Below are 22,079 nucleotides of genomic sequence, written 5' to 3'. Positions count from 1 at the left end.
CTGGAGTCAAATTCCTGGGTTGTATGGTAAATACGTTTGACTTTGTAAAAAATTGCCAAACTGTTTCCCAAAGTGGCCGTCCCATATGGCACTTCCAGTTGGGATTATTAACACACCCATTTCACAGGTAATGAAACCAGCTGGGACTTGTCAGATCACTTGCCCACAGTCTAGCTGGCTTGTCAAGGGTTGGATTTGAGATTCAAGTCTGATTTTTCTGACATCACAGCAGGCGCTTTTAATACTTACACCATAATTGCCACTAAGAATGAATCGCATCCACCCGACTTTATTTCCCTTTCTTGAAAGATTTGACTATTCCTGGACAAGATGCTCAGGGAAACGTGGTGGACGTCAGATGTTTGAATTTGGGGAAAACACATCTGCTTTGTAGACAAATGAGAAAAATGGCCAGGAAGTGAGGATGGGGAGATGGATTAGAAAGCCTTTGAATATTGCTAATGAACTGGGTCCAAGCAATAGGCACCCACCGATGATCAAACCACTAGAGGACAGTCAGATAGGGAATTTACAAAGATCAGGCTGATGGATTCTGAACCCTCTGATCGGTCTTAGTCATCAGTAAAAGTGAGAGACAGCCAGCAGTCATGTTCTCCTGGTGGAAGTTTCCAGCACTGACAATGAAGAACTGAAGCCAAAAATATCAACCTTGAATATGACTGGGGACAGAGGAACAACATTAAATGACATAAGAGGATGCCATGAGCCAACACCCAACTTTGGGAAGGCCTCCAGGGCAAACAAACTGGTTTCTTCAACAAATGAATGATCGAAAAAAAAGAGGGAGAGGAAATCTTGTTAAACCTTGTTAAACAAGGTTAAATAGATTTAACTTGGTTCAAAGCGTCATTAACTAAATACCATGTGAGGACCTTGTTTGGATTCTGATTCCAATAAACAAAATGTTAAAAAGAAAGCGGAGACAGATGGGGAAATTTTAACACTGATTGATACTTCTGATAAGGGCGATCACAGTATTGCGGTTAAGTTCAAAAGAAAAGGTGTTGCTTTCTCTTAAGAAGTGGCGTATTTACGAATGAAATGATATGCAGGCCTCTGATTATCTTCAAAATATCCAGTGAGTAATAATTGATTCAGACAAGAATGGATGCTAAATGAGTGAGCTTGACGGGTAATGAGATATTTACAGTCTCAAAGTACCTTCCACAAGATATTTCATAATTACAAAGTAGGAAACACTAACTTTAAAGGAAGAGAACTAGGCAGATACCACCCAGCAATCGAAGTTAACATTGCTGACGATGAGACTAATTGAGAAAGACACATCACTTCTGTGGTTTTTCTGCCGAAAATGCTAGCCCGAATCTAACCATGCAGAAACATCAGACAAACCCAGCTGAAGGACATTCTACCAAAATTCTGACCTGTAGTTTTCAAAAATGTCAAGGTCGTGAAAGTTCAGAAACTGTTCTGATTGAGGGAGATTAAGAGGATGGTTGAAGGCAGCAAGCAGATCCGAGATTTTCTTCTGCTATAAAAATCAGTCATGGGATGATGTGAAATGTGATTAAAGTTTGTGGATTTCCTGATTTTGATCATTTTCCTGAGGTCATGTAAATGCCTTATTCTTAGGAATCGCACTGAACTATTTAGGTAGGTAGATGGATGGATGGGTAGATAGAGAGAGAGAGAGAGAGACAGACAGACAGACGGGAGCCTGGAGTGCTAGTAAGTGGGCATCTGTCTTTCTTATGTGTGACCAATTTCCTCTGAAACCCTTTTATTTGAGAGAGAAATCAATTTCTCCCTCTCCCTCTTATTTAAGTTGCTAATATTCTGTTTTCTGTTGTCTACAGCTGAGCGCAATCTTGATATGATTATTAAAGGAAATATTCCCCAAATCATGAAGTGATCTGTGGAAGCTACAATGGCATTCATAATAATGGCAGCAAGACATGACTTTTTGTGGAAGTGGTGGCATCATGCCCAAAGAACTCAGCTGCTGCAAGGCCGCAGAAACCGGAGCTACAGAATCTAGCATTGTGCTGCCAGTGCCGTAGGCAACGGCCACACTTGGCTCTTTACATCTAAATTAATGACAGATCAAATCCAGCTCCTGCATCCCAGGAGCCACATTTCAAGTGCTAAATAGCCACAAGTGGGCACCGCAGATATAGCGCATTTCCATCACTGCAGAAAGTTGTCTTGGGCAGAGCAGCTCTGGGTTGTGGAGTCTAGAACACTTCTCAGAATATGGTCAGAAGACCACACCCTTCTCATCAGTGGGACACATTGCTGGGGTCACCCATGACCTATTCCCTCAGAATCTCTGACTGCGGAGCTTAAGAATCTGCTTTTTCAAAACTGCAATGACATGTCACCGTACACCCCTCAGAATGGCTATAATTAACAAGATGAGAAATAACAAACGTTGGAAAGGATGTGGAGAGAAGGGAACCCTCATACGCTGCCAGTGGGAATGCAAACTGGGGCAGCCACTATGGAAAACAGTGTGGAGATTTCTCAAAAAACTCAAAATAGAAATACCATATGATCCAGCTATCCCACTACTGGGTATTTATCCAAAGAACGTGAAATCACTAATACAAAGAGAGGGGCCAGCCCCGTTCCATTCTAGGCTCTAAGATTTGGGAGACATCAGCAAAGCAGGTCTTCAGACCAGGATATTAAGGAGGATCAGCTGTGACTGCAACCTTCCATCAAGGATTGCCTGGGCTCGAATCCCAGCCCCTCCACCCACATGCTTTGTGACCTTGGGCAGGTTACTTGACCTCTATGTGCCTCAGTTTCCTTAACTGTCTGAGTCCCATTAATAGTCCCTACATTACAGAGCACAGTACACCTAAACTGTTGCTTCCCATTTTATTTTCTTCACAGCACTTAACACTCAGTGAAATGACCATCACTTGGTTTTGCTTTCATTCATTTGAGCAACACTTATTGAGCACCTGCTGTGTGCTGGCCACTGTCCTGAGCCCTGGGGCCAAGCAGTAAACAAGACAGACATAGATCCCTGCTGTCATGGAACCAGCATTCAGAAAGGGAAAATCGGAAATAGGATAAATGGGCAAAATGTGTTGCCTGTTAGAGAGTAGCAAAGAGGCGGATACGATCCGAACCATGTGCACGGCATGGTGAGGCCTCATCCCGGGTGTGATATTTGAAAATAGACCTGAAGAGGGAGAGGAGTCACAAGGATGTCTGCGGGAAGATCATTCCAGGCAGAGGGAATAGCAGATGCAAAGGCCCTGAGGTGAGAAAGCACTGAGTACTGTTTAAGATGCCAAAGACACAGTGGTGAATAAGACCAACGCTGTCCCATCTTCAAGGGGCTCATGTTTTAATTGGGGGAGACAGATAAACCCATGTATAATACACTGCCAGATGATAAGCAGGTGAGGGGCTAGACAGAGCGGGAGGAAGGTGGTCAGGGCAGGCTTCTCTGAGGAGGTGGCATTGGAGCAGAGGCCTGAAGGAGATGGAGGGAGCACGTGGGTATTTTGGGGAAATTTATTGACTCTGGCCTGCCCCGGGCCTCTTCCTCCTCCGTGTCCCAGCGAGGGCTTGGGTTCCCGCACAAAGGCTGTCTCTGAACTGCTGGAGGAGGGGGAATTCTGACGGGGCCTCTGAGCCCCTGGCTGCCGTCCGCCCTGTTCCTTCTCTGCCACCAGCTGCCTCAGTGTTGCCATGGTGCCGCTGGGTGGGGCTTCAGCCTGGGGGCCTGGGTTCCCCATCAAAGCTCCAGACCTATCTTCAAAGGAGCCGATATGCCGTGCCTCTGGGCAAAGGAGGGTGGCGTCACCCTGGAGCCAAGCTCGGGCCCCACCCCCCAGCTGCATCCCATCTGGGCTTCTCCTGGTTCTGGGTGGGGCTGACCGCTCCTTCTATGACAAACAGCGGGTTGAGGATCCTTGCTGCGGCCCAGTGGGGGAGCTGGCAGGATCTAGAGTCAGTCTTAGTTCAAATCCAGACAGGCGTTGGGGGAGGTCACGGGGGGTGGAGGGGAACAAGGGAGCGGGAGCCAGCCGGTGGACAAGTTGTTAAGATCATGCTCTCTGCTATGGTGGCCCAGCGTTCACTGGTTCGATGCTGGCTGTGGACCTACACACGGCTCATCAAGCCATGCTGTGGCAGCATCCCACATGGAAGAACTAGAAGAACTTAGCACTACGATATCCAGCTACGTATTGGGGCTTCAGGGAGAAAAAAAAAAGAGGAAAATTGGCCACAGATGCTAGCTCAGGGCCAATCTTCCTCACCAAAAGAAGAAAGAAAAAACTCCAGACAGGCACTGCCCCAACCGGCTATGTGACCCTGAGCAGCTCACTTAACTTCTCTGAACCCACAGCTCCAGAAAAGGAGTTTATAGTAACTCCCACCTCCTGAGATTCACATCTTCATGCCTGGAAGGTGCTTGATGAAGGTCGGTCATTCTTTTGGGGAATAGGAGCTTCAGAGGGGTAGCTGGGCCTGTGTCCCCCAAGACCATCTGTCCAGCCCCCGAGGAGGCCCCCACCACCCACCAGGCCTGGGCAGCAGCCGCCCTCCCCTGTCCCATCCATCCCCCAACCCCCCGCGGGGAGCTCATGCAGGAGCAGCCGCCTTTAGCTTGAAAAGACACCACGACCGGAAAGAGAAACTGAACCGTTTATTGATTGGGGTGCACCTGGTGTCAGGCACGAGGGGCCTCTGGGGAGCTGTGTGAGGGGAGACAAGCCCCCAGCTGGCTCCTGGCCCCCCAAAGGCCCCCCTCCCCAGCCTGTGCATTCATGACACCCCTCTGAGGTGTGAGGTTTCCTTCCCCAAGCTCTCAAAGGGGCAGATGAGCCAGCAATGAAAGGTGTCTGTGCAGGGCCAGGGCCCTCTTTGGCAGCTTCAACACGGACAGGGGGAGACAGAACAGCATCCCTTCTGGGGGGATGTGGCGGGGGAGGGGGGGGTCACAGACATCACACCCAGACGTGCACACAGACACAGACAAACAGACACACACATAAATATACATTTGTACCGCAATGTCCCTTCCATCCATCCACGGAACTTAGGAAAGTCCTTCCGGGGCAGGTTAGGGGAAGAACACCCCAAAAATGTCCTGGGCACCCCCACCGCATGTTCCGTTCAATACAACGTGAAAGGACGCACAGCGGGCTCCAGGCTGCCCCGCCTTAGAAGACCTGGTACCTTGCCTGGGACCCGAGGCGGGAGTAGCTTGGGGGTGGTTGTTTTTGGGGGGTGGGGGGTCCTGAGCAGACAGCTCCCTCTAGAACTTTCTCCACTTCCACCCTGAGGCCCTCCTCAGGCCCCCTAGACCGGTTTTTCCAGTCCTTGGTGATTCCTCTGCGCCCCAAATAGTGCAATTGGCCAATGAGGTCTGAGAATGGGGTCTGGCCCCCTCCAACCGCCCCCCGCCCACGACCCGACCCGACCTCCACCCTGTGGTTTCCCAGCATCTTGTGAAGTGAGAGGAAAAGGAAGCGGCCACAGTGGCAGGTGGTGAAATTTGAGGAAGCTGTGGATTGGAGCCCGGGAACTGTTAGCCAGGGCTGTCAGCCCCTCGGGACAGTGGTTCCAGGGAAGTGGCTGGAGGTTGCCAGGAAAAGGTGGCAAGGGGGTAAATTCGGAGGAGGCTGGCACAGGGTGGAGTGTCAGGCAGTCGTGAAATGTTGAAATCCTTTGTACCGGGTTGTAAATTGCTCCTTCCTGGGGCCCCTCGTGAATGCCTGCCTGCTGTCATCCAGGCCCTTCCCAGCTCTCCCCAGACCTCCCCATGATCTAGTCCTAAAGAGGCCCCACAGGTCCCTGCACCGGCCTCCAGGACCTGACAGGAGCTCTGCCATCTGACTGGTCAGTGCCGCAGCTGGCCGGCCCAAGTGTAAAACATTTTCTGTATCCCCCAGGTCTGCAGCGTGGGGACATCTTGCTTGGCAGCCCCACGTGTCTGTCTGAGGTCACTCGGTGCCTCTCCACGGGGCGCCCTGCCGTGGCCCAGCTGTCGGCCCTCTTGTCCCTCAGACCTCCGTGTTGCCCTCCAGACACGTGGGTGATGTGGGCATGTGCATGCTCCTCTCCAGGGAGCTGGAGCTGCGGAGGGGCAGGAGGCTGTGGCCTGGGGTCCCGGCCCGCCGTCCCTGCATCCTCGCCGCAGGCCGCCAGCACAGCAGCAGCCGCAACACCTCCTGCCGCAGGTCCTGGCTGCGCCACGTGTAGATGACAGGGTTGAGCAGTGAGTTGAGGGTGGCGAAGGCAAAGAAGTACTGGGCCTTGTAGAGGATGGGGCAGGCCCGGACGGGACAGGCGTAGTCCAGGAGGAGGATGCTAAAGGCGGGCAGCCAGCAGACGATGAAGACGCCCAGCACGATGGTGACCGTCTTGAGCAGGGCCAACGTCTGTGGGCCAGTCACATCGGGATGGCTGGAGCGGACCACGCAGTAGATGCGGATGTACAGCACCACGATGGCCAACAAGATAATGGAAAAGATGGAGACCACGCAGAGCACGTACTGCTTGGCGTAGAGCGGCAGAACGGTGGAGCAGGCCTCCAGGAGGCCCAGACAGTTCCAGCCAAGGATGGGCAGGCCCCCGAGAACCAGCGAGATGAGCCACGAGGCGCCGATGAGCAGCAGCATGCGACAGCTCTTGTCGCTGCCGTAGACCTTGACCTTGGCAATGGCCACGTGCCGCTCGATGGCGATGGCCAGGAGGCTGAAGACGGAGGCGGAGAGCGTGATGAAGGCAGAGCCCTCGCGGGCAAACCACTGTACAGGTGTCAGGCGCAGTGTGACCGGGCCTGAGAGCAAGGTGTTGGCGACAAAGGCCACGCCCGCCAGCAGGTCCGAGGCGGCCAGGTTGCCCAGGAACAGGTACATGGCCGAGTGGAACTTACTGTTGCGTATGACGGCGATGAGCACCAGCAGGTTCTCCAGCACGATGGCACAGCAGAGGAGGATGATCAGGCTCGAGGCCACCTGGCGGGAGGCCTCCTGCTTGTCCAGCGTCTCCTTGGTGTAATTATAGTGTTCCAGGACCTTGCTGGGGCTGAGGTACTCCGAGTACAGGCTGCCCATGGTGGGGCTCAGTGGCCGGCCGGGGCCATGGGGCTGTCAGAGCTGTGGAGAGAAAGGACAGAGAGACAGACAGACAGGTCAGTGCTGTGGCTGCTGCCCAGGCTCTGACTTTGGACGGCTACAGTTGGAGTCCCAGCTCTGTCACTCCTCGCTGAGTGGCCACGTGAAGTCAGAATTATCATCATCTCTGCTTTACAGATGGGAAACCCAGAGAAGTCAATTCACTTTCCCAAAGTCTCAAAGCTAGTCAGTAGCAGAGCCAAAAAGACCCACCCCAGAGCCTCTATAGCTGCCAGGCTACGCTGTCTTTCAAAGGAACAGGAGGTCCCCCCCAGTGGCAGGAAGGGCACAAAGTGGACTTCCAGAAGCCTTGCCCACCCAGCCACAGAGGGAACCTGGGGCACGACCTGGAGAGCTCGTCTCCTTCCTCAGATAGACTGGAGCCTCAGGCCTCACGCCGCCTGCCAACCGGGGTCAGCGAGATGCTCGCCGCTGGCAGCACAAGTCTCCTGCCCATTACTACACACTGCCTTGGACTCCAGGCTGGGTCTAAGCCTCGAGGCCATGGGCACTCCCAAGATAAGGTCTTTGGGAGATACCAAGGCGGCCCTGAGGTTCGAGCATCCCAGAGGTCACGTCATCTTCAAGCACAAAGACCTTGGAGGCAATTCAGGGTTCAATCCCGCTCCACCTCTGACACGCTGCGGGACCTTGCGCAAGTCACTGGACCCTCGGCCTCTCCGCCTCAATGTTGTCATCTGTGCAATGGGGACTTCATAGGGGTGATGGGAAAATCTTGTTGAATGATGCTCAAGGCATGCTGAGCACATAGCAAGCATTCAATAAATATTAGCTAATATTATTAGCTCCCCTCTTCCTGCCACACAGCCAGCTGGGGACTAGGTGCCCTCCACCCAATCTTTTGGGAGGGACGTTGAGGGAGCCAGCCAGGCAAGATTCCCAACAGCCTGTTCTCATCAGCACCAGCTAGTCCTGCCGTGGGACAGAGGGTCCCAGCGGGGTGGGCAGGGCGCTGGCGCCCCCCTCCCCAGCCAAGATGAAATCCAGATGTGAGGCCCCTGGAACAAACAGGGTGGAGTCCCAGCTCCCCAGTCACATCCGGTGCGGAGAAGGCTGGGAGGGGGTGATGGGATGGGGGAGCCACAGGAGACCGCTCTGGGAGGTCCTGGCTAGGAGGATGGGGCAGCTGTGCTGAAGTCATGTGAGCGGTGAGGGGGCGTGCAGCCCCGCGGGGAGGGGGGGACGGTATTTGTTTCCATGAAGGCCTGAGTCACCCCCTCTCTCAAGGAAAACTGAGCCGTGGGGGGAGGGGGCGGGAAGAGGCAGAGAGGATGAGAGCCGACATAATGGCTTCCCCCCAGCTTGGAGGTGGGGGGGGGGGTCTCCGAAGGGCTGGTGCAGTGTCTGCCTTTCACAAAGGGAACCGGGAGGAAGCTCCAGCCATTAGATAAATGGGCGGGCTTGGGGGGGGGGGGACGACGCGGGAGGAGGCCTCCCCAGATCCTTGGAAACACGCCTGGCGAGGACCACGTGCGCAGGAGCGTGGTTCCAGAAAAGGCTGGTTAGGCCGGTTCCTAGCAAGCTTGGGAGTGATGGGGGCCTTCCGGGGTCGCCCAACCATCTCAGTCCCAGGACGCCCCCTTGGAGGGGCGCCCTGGCCCCCCGCCTGACGGAGGCAGCTGCTCCCCCTGGGCGAAAGGACATCCGTCCTAGTTTGGGAACAGAGGAGAGCTTGTGCGCATCCCCGCGGACTGCCTCCCCGCCCAGATCGCCACACAGAGGCCCCTTGTTCCCTGCCGGACAGGGCCCCGGGCGCCCCGATGCCCTCTGCCCGCTGCAGCCGGCCTGGAGCTGGCTTGGCCCAGGCCTCGGCCTTCCCAGACCAGCCGTCGGGCCAGAAACAGCCCGCGCTCTGATTGGCTCATTTTCAATCCCAGGGCACTGAGCGACTCGCCTATTGGCCGGAGCTCTCCGTCCTCGGCACTTGATTGGCCCTCTCGGGGCGCCCTCCTGCTCCACTACTGAGCTGGAGCTCATTTCTTTCCGGGGGACAGAGTTAAGGCTGTGTGGGCGTCCCTAGGGAAAGTGTGAGCCGCGGCCTGACCGCCGGGTCACCCCGACCAGACGCCCTCAAGCCGCCCTCGTCTACTGGGCCCCTCCTGGGGTTCATAATTGACAATCAAAGCTCTATCGCAGGCCTAGGAAGCACATTTGCTGGTGGGCGAGAAGCCCAGGGTGTGTCCCGTGGCGGCCCTGTCCCCCCCCTCACGTGGGGCCACCACTCCTCTCCTGTCTGGCAGCCAAGAGAAAGATTTATAGCCATTTCCTGGAGAAATAAGCAATGAGTTCAGCCCTCGCACCCCAGGGACCGACCAAAAGTTCTATCTTCTTGGGGGAGGGGTGGACTCGGGGCGCTGTACCCTCACTTTCTGCAGCCCCAGGAAGCTGTCACGGCATGCCCAGAAGCAGCGGCAGCTCTCCTAGTTAGAGAAGGGGAAACTGAGGCCCAACTGCCTCCCTAGGACTTTGCTAACGGGGCAGCTTAAGGCAGGTTTGTGCTTCGCAGAAAGAGGAAGCAGGCCGGGTCGTTGGGGCTGGCGGAGGAGTCACCCCCAGGCCGATACGGCCCGTGCCCGCTTCCCTTCCCCGCGTCAGGCTCCCAGGCCTGGCTCAACACAGAAGCTTAGGAGGAGGTCCCCGGCCTCAGCGGAGCCAGCGGGACAAGTGACAAGGTTTGGAGGGAAGGGAAGAGAGACAGACCGAGACTGTTCCAGGGGAGATTAGGAGCGAGGAAGGATGGAGGAAGCCTCAGTGGCTTCCACGCGCCCCTTCCCCAAGTTCCACTGAGGGAAGTCTCGTGGTTAAGAGTTCCTCCTGGTCACTCAAGGATCCGGTGCCTCTTGCCCTAGGGCACCCCCCCCCCCCCCCATTTCTTTTGGTTTCCCTTCAGCTCTCAGGCCCCACCCCCTATTCCTCGTTGCCGTTTCTCCACGCAGCAGCCAGGGGGCGCTCCAGGGGGCCATCCTTGGCTCCAGATTCTACCTTGGCTCCCCACTACCCACCTACTCTCCTCACGCTGTCCCCCAGGGCCACTCCAGGCCAACCACACTGGCCTGCGACCTGCCACCCCCGTCCCTACCTCACGGCCTTTGCCCCGGCTTTGCCTCCACCTGACATGCCTTTCCTCCAAATCCTTGAAGGACTGTCTCCTCATCTTTCAGGTTTCAGTTTTAAGGACACTTTCTCAGAGGGGCCTCCAAGGACCTGCCAGTCTCCCAGAGCCGCCTCCCTCAGGCCTTTCTATCACCGCACCTTGCTCTATGACCTTCACGGCACTTGCCAATTTCGGAAATTAGGATTGTATTTCTGGTCTTCTATCTGACTTCCAGGGCAGAATGTGAGTGTCGGAGGCCGGCGCCCAAATCAAATCTGTTTTCAGCCCATTTGGAACGATGCCTGGCATCCAGAAGTACTCAGAAAACGGGTGGAATGGATGGATGGATGGACGGATGGATGAATGAATGAATGAATGAATGAACGAACGAACAAGGCCCCAGTGGGTCTCGCAGGGTGGAAGCTCCTAAGCTCAGCCCAGCCCCAAACAGCGGCAAAGGAGGCTGGAGACGCCTCTGGTCCGCGGGCAACCCCACCCCAGGCAAAGCCCGGAGCGTCTCCGTGGAGACGGTGGCAGGACCCGCCCCCGCCCTCCAGCCAGAGTCTCGACCTCCTTATCTGGCCGTGGAATGCGCGGTATCCACACTCGCAGCCGCCGGGGCCGCGCCTCCTCTCGCGCGCGACAGCCACACGCACGGTACCCCCACATCTCCAAGTGTGGGTGGGGGACTCCTCTCCATCCCAGGGGGCCCACCTCGATATTCCCGAAGGATTCGGGAGGACTGGCTTGGGGGGAGATCCCAGCAGCAGCCGCACCACGAAGGCTGCACTCGCGTCGCGCCACGCGGAGGACTGTGGTCACAGCGCGTGGCGCCCGGAGCGCCTGACTAGGGCAGAGTCGGGGGAAGGGGGTGGAAATCCCCGAGTGAGTCAACTCGTGCCGGTGTCGGGGGCGAGGTTCCCACGCTCTGCGGGGCCCGGGGCCACGCGGGATCCGCGACACGCGCGTCTGCACCCACGCCCCATCCCCAAGGGAAAGAAGAGGCGCCGGAGCCACGCAGTCGCGTTCCTTTTCCTTTCAGAACAAAGCCACGCCCCCGCGGGGCGACTGGAGGAGACAACCACTTAGGGAAACTGAGGCAGAGCGCCAGACTGCAGGCAGTGGGCGACTGTCCACCCCGGGGGCCCCGCCTCTGGGTTTGGAAGCTCCAGGGCGCGCAGCACCTTTCGCCCCGGTCCAATCCGAGTCAGCCAGGAGGGGGGCCCTCCATCCCCAAACGCACTCCCCAAAGCCTCGATCCCGGGGCACGCTGTCCTGCCTCCCAGTCTCGAGCTGAAAACGCTCGGATTTCGCCTTCTCCTCGGCGCCAACTTCCTGCCGTTGGGGAAGGCGGGGAGCGCAGTCTGGGGGTTCGCGGCCGAGGCAGGGGGGGCGCCCGGAGTCCTGCAGAGGGCTCACGGTGAGCACTCCCTCCGTGCAGCAGGAGCATGTGCGGCGCGTGCGCGCCCCGGGGCGCCCCCCGCCCCTGGCCAGGCCCCTGAGCTCCGATGCCGCGACCTCAGGGGCCCGGGACCCGCCCTTGCTGCCTCCCCCTCGCCACGCACGCTCACCTGGCTAGGCCGGCCCGGGTCCCTGCCCTGGTCGGAGGGGCTTGGGCGTCTGCGTCCCCGGGACGGCCGCGGCTGGGGCTGGGGCTGCCCGGCCGGCTCGGCTGCGTCCCGGGGCTGGGGACCAGGGACGGCGGGGCGGCGGGGATAGGCACCGCCTCGGCCCCCCAACTCGCCCCGCCCTCCTCTCCTCCCCTTTCCGGCGGCGGCTGCAATGAATTCCAGATGTGGCTGGCCGGCCGGGGCGCGCGCGGGGGCCGGCGGGGGAGGCGCGCGGGGTCCCTTTGTCCGCACCCCCACCTCCCGCCCTGCCCCTCCCAGCCCCGACCCGTGAGAACCGGCCGGCTCGTGACGTCACGCAGCCCCGTGACGTCACGTCGCTCCTGGCCAGGTGGCCTCCACCTGAAACAGCTGTTTTGAGTTGCAGATAAACTCTTGGCCCATCCCTGGGCCCCCAGAATTGGAGGTGAGCACGGGATCCCATTTATTTACCCAACAAGGAGCCATGAGGAACCGACTATCTGTCAATGCAGCAAATAGGCATTAAGCGCCTTCTGTATGTTTGCTCCTCCAACAAATCAAGTTCCTACTATGTGCCACGCCCTGCCCCAGAGGCAGGACTGGTTGTGCCTTGATAAGACCCCAGAATTCAGGCGCTGCCCCCTCTCCCCACAAGACCAGGAGCACCCAACAGCCGATCTGTGGTTTACCAGCAGGCCCAGGTCGGCCAAGTTGCATTCCAAGTTGGGGCCAAGCTTGTGTCTGATTCTTGAGTTTTCCCGCCTTCCCCTCCTTCAGCCTTTGAGCAGGGTAGTTCTGTGAAAATGTATACATAATCCCCTTATATGTTTATTTACCAAATACATTAAGGACCTACTGGGCACCAGACACTATTCTAAAGGTTGGACACGTGTCAGGAAACAGAACCCCCTGTTTGCGTGGGGCTGAGGCTCTACTGCATGTGCACAGAATCTCCAGAAGATTCCAGGAAGAAGAAACTGGCCAATTTCCTGGGAGAGGAACTGAAGGATGGGAGACCGGGCGGGGACGGGGGGGGGGGGGGGGGGGGGGAGTCTGCTCCCACCCCAGGAATCCTTCTGGACTTTTTGACTTTCGCAACACATGCACAGGTACCCTATTCCAGCAATTAATTAAATTAAAAATTAAGGCTGCTTGACACCAGGATGGTGCAATAAAGAGGAGGGACAGGGTAGGGGTACTCTTCCGTGTGTGTATGTTATACTTCAGTAAAGATTGGTGAAAAGCAACAAGCTGAAAAAAGATATCTGTATCCCCACGTTCACTGCAGCATTATTCACAATAGCCAAGATCTGGAAACAACCGTAGTGTCGGTCAACAGGGGCAGGGGTAGAGAAGATGCAGCGTATGTAGACGATGGAATATTATTCAGCCACGAGAAAGAAGGAAATCCTGTCATTTGCAACGACGTGGATGACACTTGAGAGCATTCTGCTCAGTGAAATACGCCAGACAGAGAAAGACCAACACTGTATGATCTCACTTTTATGTGGAATCTCAAAAACAGTCAAACTCATAGAAACAGAGAATAGGAAAGTGGTTGCCACGGGCTGGGGGCAGGGGGAACAGGGAGAGGCTGGTGAAGGTACCAACTTTCAGTTATAAGATGAATAAGGTCTGAGGAGCTGACATAAACAAAGGTGCCTATAGGTGATGACACTGCATCGACTGATTGAAATTCGCTAGGAGAGTAGAAACTTGAATGTTGGCGCGCACACACAAGCTAAATATGTGATGACGGGCGTGGTCATGAACTAAATGGGGACCCTTTCACAATGTATGTGTCTGTCAAATCACCGCGATGTGCACTTTATCTTACAATTCTGTATGTCAATGTTACCTCAACAAAGCTGGAATGTAACAAAATTTAAGGCTGCTTGACGCCCAGACAATGCAACTGATAAAAAGAAAGGAGACTTTGTGCTCTCTTCTGTACGTATATTAAACTTGGTAAAGAGTGTTAAATGCAAAACCAGGGGCTGGCCTGGTGGCCGAGTGGTTCAAGTTCTACGTTCTCAGCTTCAGTGGCCCGGGTTCGGAGGTTTGGATCCTGGGTGTGGACCTGTTCCACTCATCTGCCATGCCATGGAGGTAGCCCACGTACACAGTAGGGGAAGACTGGCACAGATGTTAGCTGAGGCCTAATCTTCCTCAAGGAAAAAGAAAAAAAAAAGGAGGATTGGCAAAGGATGTTAGCTCAGGGCAAATCTTCCTCACCGAAAAAACCCCCCCAAACCCCCCAAAACTTAAAAGGAAATTAAAATTGATCCACTTATCCCTCTTAAAAAGTAAAAATGGAGTAGTCTTGATATGAAACTGTCTTCAATATGTGAAGTAGAAAAAAACACAGTGTAGACCATTTTGCACGGCTTGCGTGCACTGTCTGAGTGTGTTTATGAGGACTGTATAAATACACACATATTTGCCTAGGGACTCACAGGCCACCTCCGGGAGAAGGCACAAGCCACCGGTCACAGCGGTTACCCTCAGGGAGCGGGCTGGGGGGCAGGGGAATAGCTGAGAGGGGCCGGATTTTTCACCGTATACCCTGGGGGGCTGGAAATTTTTAGGTCATATTACCAATTCAAAAAATTTACACGGGCCTGCCTGGGGGCGCAGCGGTTAAGTGCGCACGTTCTGCTTCGGTGGCCCAGGGTTCGCCAGTTCGGATCCCGGGTGCGGACGTGACACTGCTTGGCAAGCCATGCTGTGGTAGGTGTCCCACATATAAAGTGGAGGGAGATGGGCACGGATGTTAGCTCAGGGCCAGTTTTCCTCAGCAAAAAGAGGAGTATTGGCAGCAAATGTTAGCTCAGGGCTAATCTTCCTCAAAAAGAAAAAAAATTTACAAAGACATGAAAAATCAAACAAAAGGTGACACATCGCCAGGCTGCTAGTTGTAAAATTGCTTCTATAATAATAATAAATGATATCAATAAATAACATAGTAAATAACACATCAGTGTAATTATTCAACATATCACCATTAAAGAACTTGATCTTAAAAAGAAACATATTGAAGTGATTAACAAAGAAATGAATATTAAGAATCCATATATTAATGCTACATCTATATGCAGCACATGTATTCATACAATGCAACGCCCAATGCTCTGCGTACCTCTGATGATCCCTCATTGGTGGCTGCCATCCCGAGCTGACAGTCCGATGGAGGAGACAAAGAAATTAGGAGATTTCTTGAGAGAGTTGTAACACAGGGTAGCAGGGCTTTCTGGGGAAATAAGAAAAGTCAGAGCAGGGGCCAGCCCAGTGGCAGGGGGCCAAGTGATTAAAGTTCTGCCGTCTCCAATTTGGTGGCTCAGCTTCCCAGGTTGGGATCCCAGGTGCCGAGCTACTCCGCTCATCAGCCATGCTGTGGCAGCATTCCACATACGAAGTTGAGGAAGACGGGCACAGATGTTAGCTCAGGGCCAATCTTCCTCACAAAGAGAAAAGAAACAGAAAGAAAGAAAAGTCAGAGTGACTTCGCTCCACTTCCTGAGCCAGACGTCAGTGTCCGCTGGGTTCCAGGCCAGATCTTGGGGTCCACTCGGACCTCGGCAACGCCTCACTGAATCCTCTGCCAAGTGAGGTGTGTTGCCCCGACAACCTCTTGAAACCAGGTGTTCAACCCACAGGGAGAAAAGCGCAAAGAAAACTGGGTCCTCTCCTCCCCAGGGAGCTATCGGAGCGGAAATCTCAGCCTCCCGGGGGACGTGAAGGCTGCGGAGGAAGTGCCCTCGGCTGGCTCAGCAGTTTGCCATCCCGCCAGAGACCTGGGGGCGGGGATGCTGTCAAGGCCACAGAGTATCCGGCTGTCTGTTCCAGGGACCGTGGCTACCAGACGAAGGTGACGTCCCCTGAGACACACAGACGCATTCACAAGCAACTCCCCCCTCCCCCCGAGCCCGCCTCCTCCTGCTTCTGAGGCCACACGAGGCCTCCGCCAGGTCAGCTGAGAGGACAAGCTGGAGCAATGGAAACCACTGGAGGCCTCGACTTCCTGATCGTCTGGAGGGGTCAAGGGGAGCGCTGGGCCCCGTCCGAGGGGAGCCCTTGAGTGAGAACAGCGAAAGAGGAAAGAAGCGGGGCCCTTTTCTTGGGGAGCTCCCTGGAAGGGGAAATACAGAAGGAAGAGACTAGGACCGGCCCCCACTAATGACAGGTCCCCGGCAATAATGGCTAACGCTCGCTCATGCGACACCGACGCAGACACACTGTGCCGGGTGCGGCTCTGCGAGTTCTCGCAGCCCTGGGAGGTGGGTGTTACAATTATCATCATCCTACTTTTTTAATAGACAATTTTTTTAGAAGTTTTAGGTTGACAAGAAAACGGAGTGGAAAGTACAGAGATTTTCCACACAGGCCTTGTCCCCACGTGTGCACAGCCTCCCCCACGGTCAACACGGCCCCAGAGGGGGGCATTTGTATCACTGATGAACCTACATGGACATGTCACTATCACCCGAAGTTCACAGTTGACGTTGGGGTGTCAGACATTCTGTGGGTTTGGACAAATGAGAATGACATGCATCCACCATCAGTGTCACACAGAACACTTTCACCGCCCTGAAATTCCCCTGTGTTCTGCCTGTTCGTCCCCCCTCCTCTGAACCCCTGGCAACTGCTCATCTTTTCCCTGTCTCCATAGTTTTGTGTTTTCCTCCTCACCCCATTTTAAAGATGAAGAAACTGAGGCACACAGTAGTGGTGGGATTCGAACTAGAGCTCTGTGCCCCCTTGTCTGTCCCAAGTCCCCACGCTAGTCCGGATGCAGGGACCCAAATCCTGCCCCAGTGGGTCAGGACACAAGGGCAGTGGGTACCACTCAGGACCAGCATCCGTCATTGGTGAGATGATGAACGCTCTTCTCTGTCATCCAGGTGAGGGGAATTCTCCCATCCTCCGCCGGCCCCAAATTTTGTGAACTCCCCCCACATCAATGAGGCCCAGCCTGCCCTTTCCCCCAAGCCCCGCCTCTCAGCTTTTGGCAGGAGAAACTGCATGGGAAGAAGCGTCTGAGACAGGTCCCACTTTCTCGTCATCGCCCCAGCCCTGGGGGAAGGGGCCTCAGCTGCAGAGAAACTTCCCAGATGCTGATCTTGGCAGGCGGCGGAGCTGCAGCCATTGTGTCTCACCCGCCCGTGGGCTCAGGGCCCACTTTCAGCTTCAGGGATGGGGCGGGGAGGCTCCCGGTGGAGGCCAGGCCCTGCCACGTCTCCACCAGATGCAGCCTTGGCCCTTCCAGCCTGGGAGGGTTGGACTCTCTCTTTGGGACAAGAGAAGCATGCACAGCTCGGGGAGAGGGGAATGCCAGAGGCTCGATTCTCAGCAAGCTCCCCCCCAACATAATAACAACAGCTGACATGTATATAATGTGCTGGTCACTGTCCTGAGCACTTGGCAAATATCAACTCATCGGCAGCTCATAGCAGCTCCTTCAACTAGAATATCAATAGACAGACGACCGTCCATCCTTACAAGGAAAACGGCTCAGAAAGCAAGGACCTAGTGATACACAGCAACGTGGGCGAATCTCGAACGCTTTACAGCGAGAGAAGGAAGCCAGACACAAAAGCCTACTGTACGATTCCATTTCTGTGATGTTCTAGAAAAGGCGAACAGCCTGTGGTTGGCAGGACCTGGGGGTGGAGAGAGGAGTTGACTATGAAAGGGCACAGGGGAATTTTCTGGTGATGAAACCATTCTCTATCTTGACTGTGGTGAGGGTTGCGTGACTCTATATGTTTGTGGAAACTTGTAGAACGGGACCCTCAAAAGAGAAGACCTTACTTTATGGGAGTTTTATCTTCCCACCAAAACCCATCAATAAAACCCTCGCAGCTGCCTTCCGTCAGTCGGGGTCGACTCAGGAAGATGAAAGCACCTCACATGCAGGGGGTTTAATACAGGGGTTGCTAATATAGACGAGAAACCCAATTCGGGGAGGAGGACTGAGACTATTTAGAAATTAGCACATAAGGAGGCCACGTCCAGGGGGAGACGCTGCCAGAAGCAGATGGGGAGAATTACCCTGGCTGTTCCCATCGTCCCAGGCATCCTCCTCGGTGCCTGCCATTGGCTCAATCTGGGCAGAAGCCAGCAGGTAAGCGAGATGTCACATGCAGGGTTCAGCCTCTAGCCACAGAGAGCCCATGTGCCCTGCCCAGGGGTTGGAGCCCTGAGCAGGGGGAGGGGAGGTAAGGGGGTAGGGGAGTGGGTGTCTGACATTCTGCCAAGACCTGGCTGGGGGGCTGATCTGCACGTTTTTTCTGCTCCACAGCCCCAGCCTGGCTGAACTGAAGGGAATAGAAACTATGCAAATCAGGCCTATCCCCAGGGGCTTGGGGGGTAGGACGCCTCAGTGGGTGGCTCCGCCTCCTCACAGACTCGCAGTTACCCACAAACGGAGCAACAAACAAACACACAGCAGATGTTTTCGCTGTTGATGGGGGAGGGGCCCTTGAGACAGCTCCCCCCAAGAGGCCAGACCCCTGCCTCCCGGCCCCGCCGCCATACCCTGCACCTCCTACCTGGGGCTGCCTCCCAGGAGTCCAGCCCTGACCTCTGGCCTTTGTGAAAACCCTCACACAGTGACGGGGCTAGAAAGGCCAGATGTTGGCGGGCCCTCCAACTTCTGATGGGTACCCCCTAAATTGCTAGCATGCCTGCAGCCAGCAGACCTTGTCTCCGAGCTGCAAGGCTGCCACTGGCCCCATGTCACTGAGGACAGAGGTCACCTACCATGGAGCCTTTGATCCCCAGGAGTGGGCAGGACACATTGACCTTTGACCTCTACCCAGGCTTGGGCCAAAATGGTGAAAGTTTGAGCCTCGCAGTGTACACCTCCGTTTCACCGAGGCTCGTCATCAGTGTGCTGGTGCGAGCCCTGTGCCAAGCGATCTGTTCACATTCCATTTGTTCCATCACTGCATGGAGAACCTGCAGGGGGCCTGGCACCCTTCTTAGCAAAGAAACAAAGACCCTCATCCTCCAGGAGCTGACCTTCTATGGGGGAGCGGGAGACGAAGTGGGAAAAATAAGACCATGATGTCATCTCTTAGAATGTAATGAAAGTTCTAGAAACAAATGAAACCGGGAAGGCAGATGAAGAATGTGGGATGGGAAGGGATCAGTGATTTTGGACCCAGTGTCACCTGAGAAGGTGGCCTTTGAGTAAAGACCTGAAGGAGGTGAGGGAGGGAGCCGTGCAGCTATTCAGGCAGAGTGGTCCAGGTGGAAGGAACGACCAGTGCTAAGGCCCTGAGGCTCGTGTGAGACTGACAGGTTCCAGTGAGAAGACCAGTTGGCTGAAACCACAGAGGGGTAGCGGGGAGAGGGGAGGGTGGAGGAAGCGAGGGCAGGTCCAGCTGGCCTTGTGGGCTGCCGCTCCGACTTTGGCTTTTGCTGTGAGCGAAATGGGTGGCCTGGAGGGGTCCGAGCTGCAGAGGGATGTGGTCTGACCCAGGTGTGTACAGGCTCCCTCCGTGGGAAGAAAAGACTGCGGGGAGCAAGGATGGAGAGAAAGAGAATGCTGATCCTCTCCATCGCTCAGTAGGGGCGGGCGTGTGGGTCCCACTTACCGATTAGGAGATGGAACGATTCACCCAGGGACACCCAGCCACTTAGTGGCAGCCTTTGGATTCGAATCTGTGTCTACGGGACTCCAGTGCCACTGGGTAAAAAATCATTTATTGGGCATCTTGTGTGCTCCTGACCTCAGGGGACAGAGACCTTGAGACCCAGGAGACAAACAGAGGGCTTTCTCTCTTTCTGGTAACATTCCTGCAACGAGATGATGAGCGTGTGGAGGAGCCAGCCCCATGGCCCAGTAGTTAAAGTTGCATGCCCTCTGCTTTGGCGGCCCAGGTTCTCGGGTTCAGGTCCCGGGTGTGGACCTGCTCCACTCATCAGCCATGCTGTGGAAGTGTCCCACATACAAAGTAGAGGAGAATGGGCACAGATGCTAGTTGAGGGCCAATCTTCCTCAAGCGAAAAAAGAAGGGGATTGGCAATGGATGTTATCTTGGGGTAATCTTCCTTACCAAAGCAAAGAAAAAAGGGCAGGCCAGGTGGCACAACGGTTAAGTTTGCACGTTCCGCTTTGGCAGCCCAGGGTTCACCGGTTTGGATCCCAGGTGTGGACCTACGCACCACTTGTCAAGCTATGCTGTGGCAGGCAACCCACATATAAAGTAGAGGAGGATGGGCATGGATGTAGCTCGGGGCCAATCTTCCTCAGCAAAATGAGGAGGATTGGTGGCAGTAGTTAGCTCAGGGCTAATCCTCCTCAAAAAAAAAAGAAAAGAAAAGAAAAGAAAAAGAAACTTCTGTTGAGTCTTTACTGTGTCACAGGCACTCTGCCAGGTGCCAGGCTACAGAAGGGAAGAAGACACAGCAAAAATTCTGCCCTGGGGAGTTTACACTTTAGTGGGAGAGACAGCCAAAAGCATTAAAATACAGGAAATTATATAGCACGTTACAAGATAAATATGGGTGGACATAAACAGGGCAGAATAAGGGCATCAGAAGGACCAGCGATGAGGATTGCAATTTTAAGTAAGAGTAGTCAGGACAGGCTTCTCAGAGGAGGTGACTTTTGAGTAAAGAATCGAAAAAGGTGAGGAATGGAGGCATGAGGGGCTCTGGGAAAAGTATGTTGCAGGTAGAAGGAACAACAGTTCAAAGGCCCTGAGGTGGGACCAGCATAAAGGAATGAGTCAACGAACAAAGCACGAGGCTGGCAGGCAGGTCCTGACACCCTCACCCCCCCGCCACTCTCTCTCCACTCTGGTCTTTGCAAATGCTGTTCCCTCAGCCTGGAACATACTTTCTCCTCTGGACAAGCTCCTGAGGGCCCCTCAAGCCTTCGCTCACAGGTTAAAGCTTTAGGGAAGCTGCCCCATGAGTTAGGAGTTCTTCCCCTGGGCTCCTACAGACCCTACAGAACTCTCTCCCCTATTCTAATGCCTTAGCCCTCTGCACAGGGCTGTATCTCAAAGGTGTCTGCTGGATTCACCCCCGTGGTACACAGTAGGTGCCTAATAAATCATTAAGCAACTAAGTGCCGTTCCATCCAATTAAAATCTAAACTCCCTGGCACAAGACAGACCTGGAAACCTGCCTGTAAAGTCCTAAACTGGTTCTGGGAGGAGACACACGCTTTTGGGAGGGGCCCTGGGGGGCACAGCACAGAGGCCGGAGGAGACAGACCTGTCACTCCAGCTATTCTTTGGGAGTTTCTGAAATTTTCTTTACCAGGCATGTGAATTACCTATGCCAACGCCAAACGGATAAATAAAATTCTACAAAATAAAGGACTAAAAGACCTTTTCAAATGACAAAGTGCATGGAGTTTTAAACACACATCCAAGGTTATTCATGCAGGGAGGGAAGACACAATGAAATACATGGTAAATTTTCATTCATACTTCACAAAAATATCCATATGTTATATATCAGATGCAAAAAAAAAGAAAACTCACATTGTTAGCGCGTCATTTAAGTCCTCCAGGGTCCACCCCATCCACACCGGCCCTGGTTCTTGATTTGATGACAAGGCTCACTTTTAATCCTCATCATAGTGCTGCTTCCTAAGTTTCACTCTGTGCTGGCGTTTTCATTCTGTACACGCTTTGCCTCCATCGTTTCAGCGAAGTCTCACAACCTCGCCATTTTGCAGACGAGGAAACTGAGGCTGGCTCTGACACCGAGTTCTCAGCCGCCGCGCTCCGTGCGGCCCGCGCTGGCCCCCAGGTGCCCGGCCTGGCGCGGCACGGAGGGCTGCTGCGGGCTCGTGGCGCCCCCTGGAGGTCTCATGGGTACGTGGCAAGGAACCTACCAATGAGCGTTTGGATTTCTGTAGGGCGGATGGGCCACAAGGGAGGCAGCCCGGGATCTGGGGTCGCCCCACTCTGCGCGGTCCTCGGAGAGCCCCGGCCGGTCCCAGAGGGGACAGGACCCTGGCCTAAGGCTCTAGGGGAGACACAGACCCAATCTGAGGGGCTTGAAGGGGACATTAGGCCCCGCATTTAAACAGACAAACAAAACCACGTTACTGGATACAGGAAAACCCGCGCTGAGAGTCCTGGAGGCCAGATGGGGGCGTGGCCTGGAGGGCGTGGCCAATGCCCAAAGCCTCACAGCTGTTGGTGAATTTCCCTTAGGTGCCCGTCCCGGAACCGCCCAGCCAGGGGCGGGCCACCTTTCCAGGCTTAACGCTCATTGGCT

General features: G+C 54.9%; 1 protein-coding gene across 8 annotated transcripts; it reads right to left on the bottom strand.

Moving 5' to 3' along the window:
- Positions 1-4,632: 4,632 nt before the first annotated feature.
- On the bottom strand, positions 4,633-21,962 carry S1PR2 (sphingosine-1-phosphate receptor 2). 8 transcript variants are annotated; one of them, XM_070623679.1, is made up of 3 exons: positions 21,335-21,634; positions 14,971-15,285; positions 4,633-7,109 (listed from the first exon to the last, which is right to left on the bottom strand). In XM_070623679.1, the coding sequence occupies exon 3, from the start codon at positions 7,065-7,067 to the stop codon at positions 6,012-6,014; it is 1,056 nt and encodes a 351-aa protein (XP_070479780.1). In that variant the 5' UTR covers positions 7,068-7,109; positions 14,971-15,285; positions 21,335-21,634; the 3' UTR covers positions 4,633-6,011. The 8 variants fall into 8 exon arrangements, 5 of the variants coding, with proteins under 5 accessions (XP_070479780.1, XP_070479781.1, XP_008529089.2 ...); XM_070623680.1 differs by having other exon boundaries at positions 14,971-15,081; positions 21,335-21,624; XR_011541052.1 differs by lacking the exon at positions 4,633-7,109 and adding an exon at positions 13,322-13,995 and having other exon boundaries at positions 21,335-21,937.
- Positions 21,963-22,079: the final 117 nt, after the last annotated feature.

The sequence above is a fragment of the Equus przewalskii genome, chromosome 6 (genome assembly GCF_037783145.1).
Source record: "Equus przewalskii isolate Varuska chromosome 6, EquPr2, whole genome shotgun sequence".
Lineage (NCBI taxonomy): Eukaryota > Metazoa > Chordata > Mammalia > Perissodactyla > Equidae > Equus > Equus przewalskii.
This window is presented reverse-complemented; position numbering and strand designations above follow the sequence as displayed.